Source organism: Nomascus leucogenys, chromosome 7b (genome assembly GCF_006542625.1).
Source record: "Nomascus leucogenys isolate Asia chromosome 7b, Asia_NLE_v1, whole genome shotgun sequence".
Lineage (NCBI taxonomy): Eukaryota > Metazoa > Chordata > Mammalia > Primates > Hylobatidae > Nomascus > Nomascus leucogenys.
The window spans coordinates 42,783,029-42,799,321 of record NC_044387.1 but is presented as its reverse complement, the minus strand read 5'-3'; the positions used below and the strand labels follow the sequence as shown (position 1 = coordinate 42,799,321).

Here is a 16,293-nt window from a genome sequence, read left to right as displayed (position 1 = left end):
ACTATACTATGTTGGCTTAACAGCAGAAAATAAGGAAAAAGGAAGACATTTTGCATTTTTGTTGGTAGCAAGATCAACATAACTCAATGATGTTAGGTGGCGGCCCCAAAAGTGAATATACTCTTAGGCCACATTAATATTATTATACAGTTGAGATTAGGCTTGGTATTAGGCCCAGTATATCTAGAAAAGTAGCAAATGTGGGCATTTAGAATGAAGGGAAATTTTACAGACAATATTTTCAAATTATTGAGTTATTAAATAGATTAATAGACTAGATTTTGGCATTATGTTTTGGCTCAAAGAACTTAACTGTAAATAGAGGTGTCAAAACTAGAACAGGCTGCCATATATGTTCAATTGAAGTTTAACAAAATGTTAGTAATTTTACAGAGGAATACATAAACAAGGTAGGTGTTAAGTAGTTTCATTCCCTGTGGGTACTTCAAATTAGAGCAGTCTGTCTTTTACATGTTGTATGAGCATTCCAATTTAGGTTTTGTTTTTTTTTTTTTTTTTTTTGGAGGTGGGTGTTCTGATGTAGTTAAAGTCTGAAACCACTGGATTAGATACAATGAAACCACTGGATTCCAACTCAAATTCTGTATACCTAATTGGTTTTAATTAAGGTTAAGAACATAAAATCATTATCTTGACTTTGTCAAAAACAGACCAAACATACCATTTTTTTCTGCAAAGGAAACTGCATCTTCTTTAGTACGGAAGGTTAGAACCATGTTGGATAAGGGATCAGCCCTGTAAGAAACAATTTTTTTTCCAAGATTTAACATTAAGCTTTGGCTGAGAAACAAAATCAATATTTAAAATAAAATAAACAGCTACTATGAAATCAAATAAGTACGTTATTGATGGAATATTTTATTTGTAATAATCGCTTTAAAACTGTTAGTTGGAATACCTTTTTCTGTGTTAAATTTGGAAGATTTTCTAATATGTACTGTCAAATAATAAAATTCATAATTGCAAAGGCATTGTTAGTCTTTAACAATTTTATTCAACTCTAAAAAAACAATTTGAGATGAATTTAAAAACTCAGGAGGATTCTTAAATGGAAAGTAAATTTACTATCAAGATTACTGATGTGTAAAATTACTAGTCCTATCATTACCCAAGGAAATGCAACAATACACATTCTTGTTTTTCTTAAATTAACTTCTTCTGAGTCTCCTTTTTAAAGATTGCCCACTCTTGACAAACCTTCCATCATTAACAATATTCTTTTAAAGCATAAAAAAATAAAGCTCTAAGATCTGACATCCAATTGAATTCCTCAATGCAGGATAGTGTTAATGTTTACAAATCTACATAGGCTCTTTAGGAAATCCAACTTCAAGAAATGTCACTTTTATTTATTTATTTTTTTTTGAGATGGACTCTCACTCTGTTGCCCAGGCTGGAGTACAGTGGCATGATCTGGGCTCGCTGCAACCTCTGCCTCCCAGGTTCAAGCAATTCTCGTGCCTCAGCCTCCCAAGTAGCTGGGATTAGAGGTATGTACCACCACACCTGGCTAATTTGTGTATTTTTAGTAGAGATGGGTTTTCACTATGTTGGCCAGGCTGGTCTCGAACTCCTGACCTCAAGTGATCTACCTGCCTCAGCCTCCCAAAGTGCTAGGATTACGGGCGTGAGCCACTGTGCTCACCCCACTTTTATTCTTATAACAAGGTGGAACACTGTTTGCTACAAATGTTTATTGTGAATCTCTCAGAGGTGAATATAGCATTCTATGAAACACTGCTTAGAAATGTGGAAGTAAAAAATATAGAAAGGAGGATTCAAAAGGTAATTTGGATAGGGAAAGACATGAGATATAGAAAGAGGAGAATCAATGGGGAGTACCTCTCATTGACGGGAAGACCCACTAACTACTGCTGCCAATGTTCTGGTCACAGACCATGGTTGCTACTCTGAGATTCCTATAATTATATATATTCTTATCATAACCTACCCCTACCCTTTGTAAGCAGAAGAGCTTCATATGGCTGGCTATATTAGTACTAATAACATCATAATTTTATATTGGTTCCTCCTTTTCAAAGCACACACGATTTTCCAGTTGATAGTTAAAGTATATATACTGAGAACAGAAGTATCAACATAAATATGATGCAGTAATCTGATAAGTGTTGACAGGCACATTGGCTTAGTTGAGAATAAGAAACAAGACAGGAGCCAGGAGACCAGAGCTCTGTTTCCTGCAAAGATGGTATAGCCTTTATTATTATCCTCACTTTATTTATGAATACATACATATAGAAATCAAATAGGAACAACTTATATCCATTGTATCCAATAGTAATAACATTCATCCACTGGAAGAAGCCACTATTCTTCCAGCCATTCAGTTTCTACCCTTCTCATTCTCCTTCATTTCCTGTATTTTGTAGTTCTTTGCTAGGTATGCTGTCACCACCAGTTTAAGCTCTTTTTCATTCTTCCCATAACCCCATCCTAACTAAACTTTCTGCCTCCTTGACTCCAATGCACCCTTCACCAAGATTAGTCTTCCTAAAGACTTCCCAAACTCACTCTCTGCCCAGTTCAAAAATTTCAAACAGTTTTCACTGTTTATCACATTAACTTCAGTCTTCTACCTTGGCATTTAAGCACTTCTATAATATGGACAGAACTATTTTCTAGCCTTCTTTTTAATTACTCCCCTGAGAAGTAACCAACTAGTCAAATCAGGTTGCTAATTGTTTTTATAAATGCAGGCTGTACTTTCCCATCAGTTCAATTTGTTCCTTCCTCTTGGAATACTCTCCTACTATCTGCACATGGAAGTCCATCCAAATAATCCCTCATGATTCACTTTGAATACCAACCTATTCCATGAAGTCTTTCATATCCTACCCTCCTCCAACTGTATACAATCTCTCTTTCAACCTCCACTAAATATAATTTGTGCTTTTATTTTTAGACTTTATTTGCTCATTTCTCAATTACTGAAGTTCCAATTTGGGTAATGGCAGAATATTATATCAGATTTATCTGCCTAACTATAAACTCTAGACAAAACAGAAAAATAATTTTCAAAGACCAGAGAGTGACTAATAGAAAAAAAAAAAAAAAACTCATAGAGAATTCAATCTTTAAAAAAAAGGAACCAATCTAAAGTTGGATTTAGATCCAACTTTATACGGTGTTTCCCATAAGGTATTCTCTAGTCTAGACAAGCTAGGAGCATCGAGAACTCAAGCAGAAAGTCGTAATCTCAGTGCAAGGAGCCTGGAGATGGAGTCCAGGATTGCCAGAGCAGCTGGAAAAGAGTAATCCACAGAGCAGGGAGCTTTTGAACTGTACATGATTGAGCAAGGCTTCAAAATGATAGCTGGGAAGGCTGAAAGAATTGAGCAAAGATTTCAGCAGCTGCCTGTTACAGGGGAGACTGAGTCTGAAGGCAGAATGTGGGTAAACACCTTGTGCTTCCCATCAAAACTTCAGAAAGGCCGTGCCTTTTTATTTTTTAACACTAGGTTCCAAGACTTAGGGTAAAACGGAAACAGATCCACTCCAATAATGCATAATCCTCCACAAGTTCAAGGTGATCTATCAGTAATTTAACAGTCTGCTGGAACAAAACTTATCAAGTTACTACTGTCATTAACTTGAGAAACATAAGGGATCAGATAATTAATAGATTATTGTTATCTCTTAATATAAATTGTTTGAATATTAACTAGTGACTAATATTTCAGGGACTAATTAGCATATTAGAAAACCACATATCCACTAAAAGATATATACGAGATTCTTCATTTTAGTACTGTATTATACATAATAACCCAAACAGAAATTTACACAAATAACCATCAATAAATAGCGTGGAATGGATGAATTTCACAAAGTTAAGCAAAAAAGCCAGTCACAAAAGAGCACATAAAGGATGATTCTCTTTAAGTAAAAAAAAAAATTGGCAAAACTAATCTATGTTGTTAGAAGTCAGAATGGTGGTTACCTCTGGAAGGCTGAAATCCGAAAAAACATGGGATGAAATGGGAACTTCTGAGGTACTGGAAATGCTGTTTCTCAATCTGGGTACTACTCACATGCATGTGTGTTCAGGTTGTAAAAATTCATGAAGCTGTATGCTTCTGATCTGTATACTTAATGTATATTTAAATAAAGTTTAAAAAGCAATATTAAGCCTGGAAAAATAATACATTGTTCACATTTCCAAGGTTGATTTTAGATATTTTTCCTCCAACATCATTTTCATATACTTTACTAGACACTAATGAACATCAGTAAACCAATAAACTATCAAAAATTGTTTCATAATTATAATGTCCAACATTGGTTGGCAGATTGCTTTTTGTTCTACACCATAAAACAGACTTTGTGAAGATACTTACCATTTGTGAATTTCAATGATCATTTTCTGCTTATGAGCAAAGCCTATTTAATATTATTCAAAACAGATCTAAGTATCAATACAATGTAAAAATTAGCATTATAACTGACTCTTGATTTACCTAAGAGAACTATTCATGCATAAAAGATATTGGTGAAACATTTTGGCACTGAGAATTTTAATTAGATGCCCTCTGAATGGCACAGAACAGCAAGTGAATGAGTTTCTTCTTGGGAAGCTTAGCTTATTTGTTTATTTTTTAGTTTAAGTATCAACAGCAGTTATAAGTGGCTCTAAATGCTGTTAGTTTGATTAGCACCATTCAGAAATATCAGGTGGTCATCTTTCTGCAAATAGGATACATACATAATGAAGACCATAGAGAAAAAATATGTAATATTAAAACCAATATTTTAATAAACACTTTTGTTATTTTAAAATATTTCTGAGGTAAGAAATGCCAAATAGCTGGGCAAAAAAAAATTACATTCTGCTAATTACACTCCCTCCACCCTGCATCAGGCCAATTCCACTGATTGGGTGAATGCAAAAATGTTAAATACATATTAACAAATACATATTACTTAAAAATAGTAAATACATATCCAATTATAAAACATATAATTGGATCAGAAAATAGGTAACTGAAATTCACTACAGAAAATGCCCTTCAATAGATGTTATGAAAACATTAATACTCAATACCCATTCCTGATTTTTTTAAATTATTGGTAGATCAAGATTAGAAAAGAACTTTGTCCATTTTATTATATCAGAAACATTTCTGCTAAAGAAGAAAAAGGCAATAAGGACGTTGAATATCATGAATGATATTCAACTTTGCAAATTCTAGCCAATGCAACGAGGCAAGAAAGAGAAATTGGCTATAAGGAGAAAACGAACTGCCACTATTGTTAGATTATATAATTAGAAAATCAAAGTGAATCCCTTGAAAAACCATGAGAACTAAAGAGACAGTATATAATGTGGCTTATATGCAAAATCAACTTTAAATATTAACAATACTTAACTAGAAAATATAATGAAGAAACTTCATCTGAAATAGTGATAAAACTAAAATATCTAGGCATAATTTTAATAAGAAATGTGAAAAACTTATACTAAGAAAATCATGACATTTCACCAAAGGACATATAAACTTAAATATATGCATATGCATACACTGAAAAAAGTCTGGAAGGATATATACCAAATTGTTGTGGGGGCTTCTATGGAGGGAGGGCGGGTATACTGGTGAGAGGGTAGTAAGCAGGGGAGGCAGAGGTAACATTCCTGGCTTATATGTTATATATGGAAACATATAACTATAGTTTAAATCTACAATGCAAGCACAGTCATTTACTTGTTCAAAAGTCAGTAACAAGATGAAAAGTAGATAGAATCCTTATTTAAATTTAATAAAAAAAACTGAACCACCTGATTAAAGCAAATTTTAGAAGTGCTTTGGCAATGTGTTAGAACAGGGTAAAGGGAGAAAGATGATACAGGCAATACTTCCGTTTACTACTTACTCATAATCAAAAGAACTATCTGCCAACCTAAGAAAGATGTCCACTTTGATGACTTAAGGCTTGAGGATCAAGTGATGAGAGAATTCGCAACATCTACGTTAGTGCACATCTCTGCTTAAACTATTTGACCTTCTATGTCCACAATGACGTGGAACAAATCCTTGTTTCCAGAAGCTGAATGACAGATTCATAATTTTCTAATGAAAACGTATTTTTAAAATTTAACACAGAAGTCACATTTTCAGAATGTGATTAACACAAAAAGTACTCAGTCCAATGATCACTGAGTTTCAATGACCAATGTACATTAATACAGCTGAGGAAAAATAAATCATTTTTAGGTTTAATCAAAATTAAAGTCCTGCTTACAGAAATAAATGAAAAGTATTTACTAACCTAAAAGATAAAAGATTGTAAAAAAAAAAATGAGATTAATAACTAATAGTTATCTTTGGCAACTTGCTAGAGTATTAAACAAGGATAAGTCATGCTCTCTCCCTGCAACAGGATCAAGGAGATTTAAAAAGTAAAAACACTTGGGTCAAACCCAAAGGATGATTTTGCACCTTAAGATATTTTTCATATTTACACAAAGATAAATCTTTTACCTTTGAGTTCTAACATTTAAAGACACAGGTAATTAAAAGAGCATAAGAAAAGCTCCACTTTGGATGAGAAAAGAAATGTAAATATAGTACTTTAAAATATGAATTTAGAAATCTAAAAACAAAGATCAAACACATTTATCTTAAATCCTACATGTGAACCAAAGTGGCCTTTCAGAAAATACTGTAGATAAGCAGATAACAATGAAATGTATTCACTATATTTTAAAAAAATAAAACCATGTTTATAGTCATGAAGCCCATTTTCATAATGAGGATCCTTCCCCTCAATGCCCACTGAGGAAAACATATGGGAAAACATTTAAGATTTCAAATTTCTGTCACAAAATTACTGTGAAATTACTGTAAAATTACTGTAAAATTAAAAAATTACTGTAACTTTGTAAAATTACCTTTTCCATTAGCACTGCCTCTGCTGCTCAATGAAATGTGTCCTTTCCTTTGTATTTAATAGCAAGATAGTAAAAACAGAAAAAAAAAACCCTCCCAAAGGTATATAAAATAATCTCTGCAGGTGTTATTTTTGTCATATTTCTTAAACTGCACACTTCTAACCCTCTGTAATACTCTTACATCAGCAGGGTTAGATGTCTGTTAAATCCTCCAAGCCATTCCATCAATATGCTAAACCTAGACAGTATCTATCAGTTGGAAGAAATGAATAAAGTTGGCCTGGCGCGGTGGCTCACGCCTGTAATCCCAGCACTTTGGGAGGCCTAGGCAGGCGGATCACGAGGTCAGGAGATCGAGACCATCCTGGCTAACATGGTGAAACCCCGTCTCTACTAAAAATACAAACAAAATTAGCTGGGCGTGGTGGCAGGTGCCTGTAGTCCCAGCTACTCCGGAGGCTGAGGCAGGAGAATGGCGTGGACCCGGGAGGCGGAGCTTGCAGTCAGCCGAGCTCACCCACTGCACTCCAGCCTGGGCGACAGAGTGAGACTCCATCTCAAAAACAAACAACAACAACAACAAAAGAATAAAGTTAAGCCCAAGATCCCCTAAATTAGGAAACCTTGTGGCTTTGGAAACAAATATATTCTAGGTATAGGATGGATAGTCATTTCCCTTTTAGCACATCCTAAAATCATTCCTTGACCCACAGCAAAAAACACATTAAAACACTAACATTCTCTTTGCTCCATCAAATACAGTAATTCTCCTGATTTAAAAAAATACAAGTCTATATGGACTCATCTAGCCAGGTTTTAAATATTTTTTATTTTTAATATTCTACATATTAATATTTTGTATATAATTGTAAAATAAAATATAAGCAGGCTGAGAACCCAAACTATGGTCAACTCATTAATTTATCTGGGACACAGGTTTCTTAGTTAAGTGATAAAATTTAATTAGATGATCATGAAAAACCTTCAGCTTACAATTCTAACAATTTTATAAAAAGCTTTAAAATATTTCACAAAGAGAAGTCAGAATTCAATATGTCCAAGCAGTAAAATTACATACTATTTTTGTGTCATTAAAATGCTAAAAAAAAGAGTAGCAATTCTGTTCTAATCAAATCAAATAAGTAAATATTTTAAGTAATAATTTTTTTCTTATATTTTTTCATGCTACTGGTTGTTAACACCAGAACAAAAAGAAGTAGTTAATGTTTTTTAAAATTATTCAAGATTCAAAACAATGTCTCAGATAAACCAATTGCAGACAAGGTCTGTTGCTTCAAAAAACTTTTTACTTCAGCAAAACTACATTTTGAAAAAGAACTTTACCTCCCAAACATGTAGTATATCTCATTTACAATCAATATGTAATAAAAACAGCATTTCTATATTTATGCACGATAGGTTACAGTTTTGTCTTAAAGCATCAGAGTATTAAATCACTACATATTTCAACATTTAATTATGCTATTTCCAGACTAAGCAATACTATAATAATGATTGTGTGAACCTTTGTGCAAGCACAGCAAAGTAAAACTGTATTTATTTAAACAATCCACTAATGCGCTTTCAGGACACACTATCCCCAAAATATGGCAGCTTGGCATTTGAGAAAACAGTAGAAGCAGGAAGGTCTCTCTGACACTCTCCCCGAAGTAGGACATAACAGAATTATCTGACCTTCTGAAGTCGGTCCTAAGGCCCTCATTCCAGAACTGTCTACCCTATAACAGAAGGAATGGAATGTACTTATTTCTGAAGACAGAGAGACACAGACAAGAATCTGAACAAACAGGTCTGGCTAAGTTCTTCCTAGTTTATAATCATTAGATCATGAACTTTGTCCAACCATCTTTCTGTATGACTGTCCACTCTTCATCGAAACTAAGCACAAAAATACACAGATTTCCCTGTTTCTTTGGGTCTTCATTTCTGAAGTCTCCTGTATCACATAAAACTTACACAAAATGAAATTGTATGCTAGTCTCTTGTTAAACTATCTTTTGTTATAGATGTCTCAGCCACAAACCTTGCAATAGATGTGAGGAAGATACTACTTTTTCTCCTGTATACCACTCAAATGTATATTCTTATATAAAGTATTTTACTCATAAACAATTTAGAGTATACAAGGCATAAGTACTCAAATAATCATTTATTACTGAATGTTGCTGGGAATGTATTACTACAGTGAGTCTGCGGAATAGATGAACATGTAAAAATCTCATGTGATTGAAAAACTGTAATCATTAACATTTCAATCACTGGATAGGGACAAATTTTTTCCTTATAAATTCCTTCAGCTTCTAGAAGCATGTGGTTTACAAAATGACTCCATATATTATATGAAACATAAAATAAAAAGGATAACACAACACCTACTCTTCAAAAGAAAACATACAAATGGCCAATAAACATGAAAAATGCTCAACAGCACTAATCATCACAGAAATGCAAATCAAAACTACCATGAAATACCATTTCATACCAGTCAGAATGGCTATTGTTGGCAAGGATGCAGAGAAAAGGAAATGCTTATACACTAATGGTGGGAATGTAAAGCAATTCAACCCCTATGGAATACAGTATGGAGACTTCTCAAAGAACTAAAAACAGAACTACCATTTGACCTAGCAGTCTCACTACTGGGTATCTACCCAAAGAAAAATAACTCACTTTATCAAAAAGAAACCATTCACAATAGCAAAGTCAAGGAATCAACCTAAGTGTCCATCAACAATGGACTGGATAAAGAAATGTGGTACATAAAGAAAATGTGGTACATAAACATCATGGAATAGTACGCAGCAATAAAAAAGAATCAAATCATATCCTCTGTGGCAACATGGATGAAGCTGGAGGCCATCATCCTAAGTGAATTAATGCAGAAACAGAAAATCAAATACTGCATGTTCTCATTTGTGAAAGCTGAACGATGGGTACACATGGACATAAAGATGGAAACAATAAACACTAGGAACTCCAATAGAGGGGAAAGGGAGAAGGGCACAAGAGTTGAAAAACTGCCTATTGGGCACTGTGTTTACTATTTGGGTGATGAGTTCACTAGAAGCCCAAACCCCAGCATCACCCAATATATTCATGCAACAAACCTGCACATGTACCCCCTGGATCTAAAATTTAAAAAAGAACAATATTCAATTATGTATGAAGGGCCTTGGACTAAAGGGCAAAATTTCCATGAACAGGGGGATACTCTAAATCACTTTATTATGAAAGCAAACAAAAGATAGAAAGAAAATATAGATTCCTATTGTTTCTGATATAAGGAAAGGTAATTGCCAGAGAGCATCCCCTCACCTTTGCCATAATCAATTGTCTAGAACAAGTCACAGATGTAACCATACCTTATGGAAGAGGATGATTAGAGTTGTAACAAAAAAGCAGATATCCTGGGGCATCTTAGTATTCTACCTACCACAACCACCCTTGTACAAAAATGTGATCTAACGTCTCACATTGGTGGGGATATTCTGTTGTTGTAAGGAAAAAAAAATGGTCTCAAAGTATTCTCCTTGATACTGGGGCTTTTAATCCTCGGCATCTTCCACTTTTGGGGGGCCAGAAAATTCTTTCTTGGTTGCAAAGGAGGGCAGTCCTGTGTCTCATAGCATTGCCATTATTAACTAGATGTCAGCAGAAGCCACCACTTATTACAACCAGGAATGTCTCCACACACTGGGCAAATGTTTTAAGGATACAAAAGCACCCTCAGTTGAGAACCACTGATTTTGTCTATATATGACCATTCTTACAGATGCAGGCACCACCAGGAATCTCTTGAAACACTAAGGTGCATTGGGAAATCTGACCTGGTATTTATTCTTTGAAGTTAGAGTTAATGGGAGACTTCTGTTTTCTTGACAAGTACTGAGAATATACAACCCACCTAATTTTATTTAGAAAAATTATCTTACATATGAAAAAGTTTGGAAGCCAAATGTTCCTCCATCTGTTGTTTTCCAGAAACTGGGTAGATTCAGTTTTCCATTTGGTAGCTCCCCTTTCTAACAATTTCCAGGCCAGGTCTTGTACTACTTCTACAGGAGACATGAAAATTATGGGCTTTGAGGGACATGAGCTGATTCCATCCCTTCCTTACAACCATGACATGGCAGCTCATCTCACATATACAGATTCACTCCAAAGACTAAGTTGGATAAGTATCTATTTCTCAGCTTTATTACCAGTGAGTGCTCAAGACTCTACCTAGGTGGTTTGATAAAGCAGAATATTCTTAGCGAAGTGTTTCATTTTGGTTCTCTTAATTTTATAACACCCTGAATTATAACTAATCTTATAACAAATTTGTAGATTTGTGGAAGTACATTTGTATTTTTGTGATGTTCTAATTGAATTTGTATTGTTTGACTTTTTTCTCATTTTAATAAATTAACTAAACTGCAACATAAGAAAACAACTAAAAAATTGTGTCTATATATCATTTGCCTAATAAAATATAATTCTATTTAAACTGCAACATGACAGATGTTTTCTAAAAAAAAGTCTCCCAAGTAATCAACAGGAAATGATGTTGACTATTATACTTTTCTAAAACAAGAGAGTCTACATTTTCTAAGTTTATAACTACCTTCAACTGGAGACTGGACACATATAATGTTCTAAGAGTTTCAATACGAATGACAATTTTCTAGCTTATCTGCCTAATGTTTTCTCTAATGACAGCTTTTTAAATTTAACTAGAATCAGCCCTCCTATTTAACATTTGGGCCCTATTCCATTATGGAGAATTAGGTCACTGACTTCATTAGTACCACAAGAATTTATTCCAATACACTGTTAAAAAGCAATTTAATGGCCAGGCATGGTGGCTCACACCTGTAATCCCAGTACTTTTCGAGGCTGAGGTGGGTGGATCGCTTGAAGCCAGGAGTTCGAGACCAGCCCGGGCAACAAAGCGAGACTCCATTTCTACAAAAAGATAAAAAAAAAATTAGCCAGGTGCTGTGGCATGCACCTATATCCCCAGCTACTTGGGGGATTAAGGTGGGAGGACCGCTTGATCATCCTGGAGTTCAGGGCTGCAGTGAGCTAGGATCACATTACTGCACTCCAGCCTGGGCATGGGGGCAAGACCCCATCTCTAAAGAAAATAATAAATAAACATAAAAAGTAATTTATTAATTATTATTATTAATCACAATATCTCAGGAACTTATAAGTTTCCCTCAAGTTAGCTAATTTCTAAATTGGCCTAGTTCCTACCCCCCTTACAAAGAAAAAAGATATATATATATATATATATATATAAAAATGTATTACAAAGAAGTTTATTGTCATTTTAAAACAAGTTAAAGTGTCACTATATTATAAACACCATTCTTACAGTATCTTGGATAAAACAGTATTTCCCCTTATCTGAGAGGAGACAAGTTCCAAAACCCCTAGTGGATGCTTAAAACCACGAACAGTATCAAATCCTGTATTTTCCTAAACACACAGACCGATGATTAACTTATAAATTAGGCATAGTAAGAAATTAACAATAAGTTGTAATAAAATTGAACAATTATAACACTTATATACTGTAAGAAAAGTTATATAAGTGTAGTCTCTCTCTATCTCAAAATATCTTATTGTACTGTCTGTCGGATAACTGAAACCGTAGAAAGCAAAACTGCAGATAAGGGGGGACTACTGTATACATAGCTTTGAGTTCCATAACAGTGCTCTCAAATTCAGTCATTTTTATCTAATAAGTAGTACTCTGAAAAAGACTATGTCATAGTTTATTGTGCTAAGCCACACTTACCTGAATATCTAAATATATAATGTGTATCTTTGAGCACAGTGATATCTAACAGCATCAAAAAGTACTGTCATAAGTATATTGTACATAAAAGAGTTTGCAAATCATATTTAGAAGATCTATATAGAAAAAGATAACTGACAATATTCACATTAAACTACTCACGTTGATGCCCAACCCATCAAAGGATTTTCCCATCGCTCCCTGGTATCAAACTCCATCTTCCACTTCTTTGTGTTGTTTACTCCAGACTGCATGTTATTGCGAGCAGGAACAAAGATCCTGACTTTTCTAGTTTTTATATGCTCTTCTGGAACGCCAGTTAAAGTAGTGATATCCTACAGAAAAACAAGCAAAAAAAAAAAAAAAAAAAAGTTTCAAACAGCCTACATACTCACTAATGTACTTTTGTTGTTTCCTATATTCATGCAACTCTACTCAGATTTGTTCATAAATTGAGATAAACTTTCTGGCTTATTTCACTACCATTCTGATACTTTACAACATAAATTGCTATTTAGATACCTGTAAATGGTTTATTTAGGGGGAGGTGGTAGGAGACAGTGGAAAAGGATTGTAAAAAAAATTTATGCCCTTTTGTCCAACAAAGCATTGGTATTTTCTAAAGAGACTGTTTGCTTGCAGAAGAGCCTGTAGTCAACAATACTCTTACTTTGTGAGCAAGTGCAAACTAGTCAGAGGAGAAAAAATATAAAGTATGAAAAGGGGATATAAAAAGTAAATCCTTATTTGCATGTTTATTTAAATCTTAAATAGAAAACAATCTGTTACTTATAGTTTCTGTGTCAAATTGCTTACCCACAAGGCATTACCTTGAGAGGGAAACCTGAACCTTTTTGTAAAGTTGTAAATTTAACAACTTTAATTAGCATTTTGATGTATCTCCCTTTGGTGAAACCTACTAAAGAGAGAATGATACAATCAAACACATTCTGCAAAAGTAATCCCAAAAAGTGGCATAATTTTTGTCAAAATGTGAGATGAAAACAATGGTAACTTTAACTCGATTTTTCTATAATTTTATCCAGTAACAAATGCTCATTTTGAAAATGCACAGAATTTTGATGCCCCAGAGTAGATACATTTATCAAAACATAGTGGCAGTCAGGACACAAATTAGTAAAGTAATTCAGAGTTTAAAACCTATTTATGCCTAGTGTTCCATTATTGGAACGCTAAGCATGTGGGAGTTATTTATATCCTACTGCTCAAGGCCATTGCCAAGGTCTGATTGCAAAAATTCTAAAAATTGCAACCTCAGACATAAATGGGTTAAATCTCCATTTAGTAATGGTAAAATACTTTATTTGATCAAAGTAAATCACATCGGGGTCAACCACATGCTTAGTAATGAAGCATTTTAAAATCATGGTTCACTTACTAAGGTAAATTTTGGATAACTTGGTAAAAACAAGTTGACATAAAAATGATTATACCAAACTTGTGAAAACTAGAAAACGTCTGCGAATTTTTATGTCATTATAATATACATCCTAATGAAAACTAATGTTTATTCATAGTTTCAATCTATCAATGCTATGAATCAAATAATTGGCAAGAATACTTAGCTGCTAAGTATTCTTAGCTAGTACGTACTAGTGGGAAAAACACGAAACACATTTCTGACTTGACTATTATCTCTATCCACAAGATTAAAAACCAATTCTTTAAAGTTATTTTAGTTGGCAACCAATCCTCTATTTAACACAATACCTTTCCACCTGCATCAATAATTAGGTGTGGCTACTTTGTCACAGCTTGTTTACAGAAACTATCAAAATTATCCAAATAAATATTTACACAAACATGCTCTTCTAATATGTGCCTACGTTTACTTTTTAAAGTTTCTCTGCATCTAAAGTAAAAACGAGTGAAGTTGGCACATAATTTTGAAAGGTGTGAAATACTTTAATTGGTAATTTCTAATATTCAGGTTCAACTTCAAAAAAAGTTTAAGTATTATTACATTTAATGACTTCCTGAAGCATATATGTCTCTATTGAAGAGCTTAAAGTGGCTCAACTCCTGGGAAGTCCTCAATGTTTAATTCCTCCTTTGAATTCACTGTAATACTTGCAATCTGCCATAGTAGTTTATTATTTAATATTATATATCTTTAGATTAATCTGTCTCATTTCCTCAGCTACAGCTTAAGCTGGGTATAAACAAACACTATAAGCATGTTACAGAATTATGGGGTGGGGAATCTTTTCCAAATTCCAAAGCATCCCCTCTGTTCTGAGCTGAGCTCATAAAAGCTGGAGCTGTAAGTTATGTCTATTTTTAAAACAATATGAAAGGAAACACATTAAACTCTTAACACTGGTTACCTCAGGAAGATTAGAGGAAACACTTTTACTTTACTTACTTCTATACTGTGATGCATATACGCCAAACTGATTAAAAAACTTAAGATTTTAAATTTTTTGAAGTTTTGAAAAAAAATTGAAATAGTATTTCTTGATTTATACTACAAAACAGTATTTGAGCTGCAAAGTAGAAAGGACAGTATATAGAAAACCTTTTTTAAAAAGTGTCTACACAATGTTGCTATTTATATTTTGAACTCATAACTACCAATCTTCCATGTCTTCTCAAATTATGGCAATTATTTATTGATATCTTCCCCTAATTTAAAGTTGGCATTTGAACAAGTGTGTTTCTGATTTTGGGAACCCAAGTTGTCATGACACAGAATCAGTTTTTGCATTCAGAAGACATGTAAGGTACTACAGCCCAAATGAGCTGCTGCCAAAGACAGAATAAAGAGGCTTGGCATATCTCATATACTTGACACCTAAAGGGCACAGAGGCTCTAAAATTCCTAGTCCCTGTAGGCACACTCTCAGTCTAGACAACCTGATTTCTCACACTTTAAAAATGCATCACGACACCCTATTGTTATCACTTCATCCACACAGCTTCGGCTAGTGACAGAAGAACCTGTTCTTTAAGCGCATTTCAATGGGCTAAAGCTCCCACTCCAAGATTCCATTAAAACAATGTAACACTTGAAAAGAACTATGAGGCGCTATGCTGAACTCTACTTGTGTCTTCAATGCTTTGTGTGGTTCCCTCTAAATTCTCACAGAGCTACCTGAGATCCAACTTTCACAAAAAAAATTAAAATCTGCAAACTATTTAAATTATATTGAACTAACTGTATTCTTTATGGATTTCTACTTTTGTATGGCAATATGGATCACTTGTGAGTTTTTGAAACCTATTTAGAAAAACTAGAAATGCTTTGGAGAAAGATGTCACTATTGCCTTTTACAAATTTCTTATTTTAGTGGTAAAATAGAGATAAATAATTTATAAAGAATAATTCAAAAAACTAAATCACATAAGTATGAAAAGCCTTCAAGCTGGCACCTGAAGAACCTCAAGACTCACCAGTTAATAATTATCTGTAAATTCTAATAAAACAAGCTACTCTATAAGTAATATACACAGATTTACTGAATTTTAAAACTTTTAATTGTTGAATAGTTGGGTCAAGTATGAAACCTATGTTTCCATTATTAATGTCATTATC

The 16,293-nt window shown here is 33.7% G+C and overlaps 1 protein-coding gene across 2 annotated transcripts in view; it reads right to left on the bottom strand.

Moving 5' to 3' along the window:
- The window catches only part of NDUFS4 (NADH:ubiquinone oxidoreductase subunit S4), a 130,197-nt gene that overhangs the window by 23,686 nt on the left and 90,218 nt on the right, over positions 1–16,293 (bottom strand). The window contains exons 3-4 of one of the 2 annotated variants that reach the window (XM_003276524.3): positions 12,900–13,072; positions 683–756 (exon numbers count right to left, since the gene is read on the bottom strand). In XM_003276524.3, the coding sequence (XP_003276572.1) occupies positions 683–756; positions 12,900–13,072 (247 nt within the window). The remainder of the gene's footprint in view (positions 1–682; positions 757–12,899; positions 13,073–16,293) is intronic. The other variant, XM_030815764.1, reaches the window with a different exon arrangement.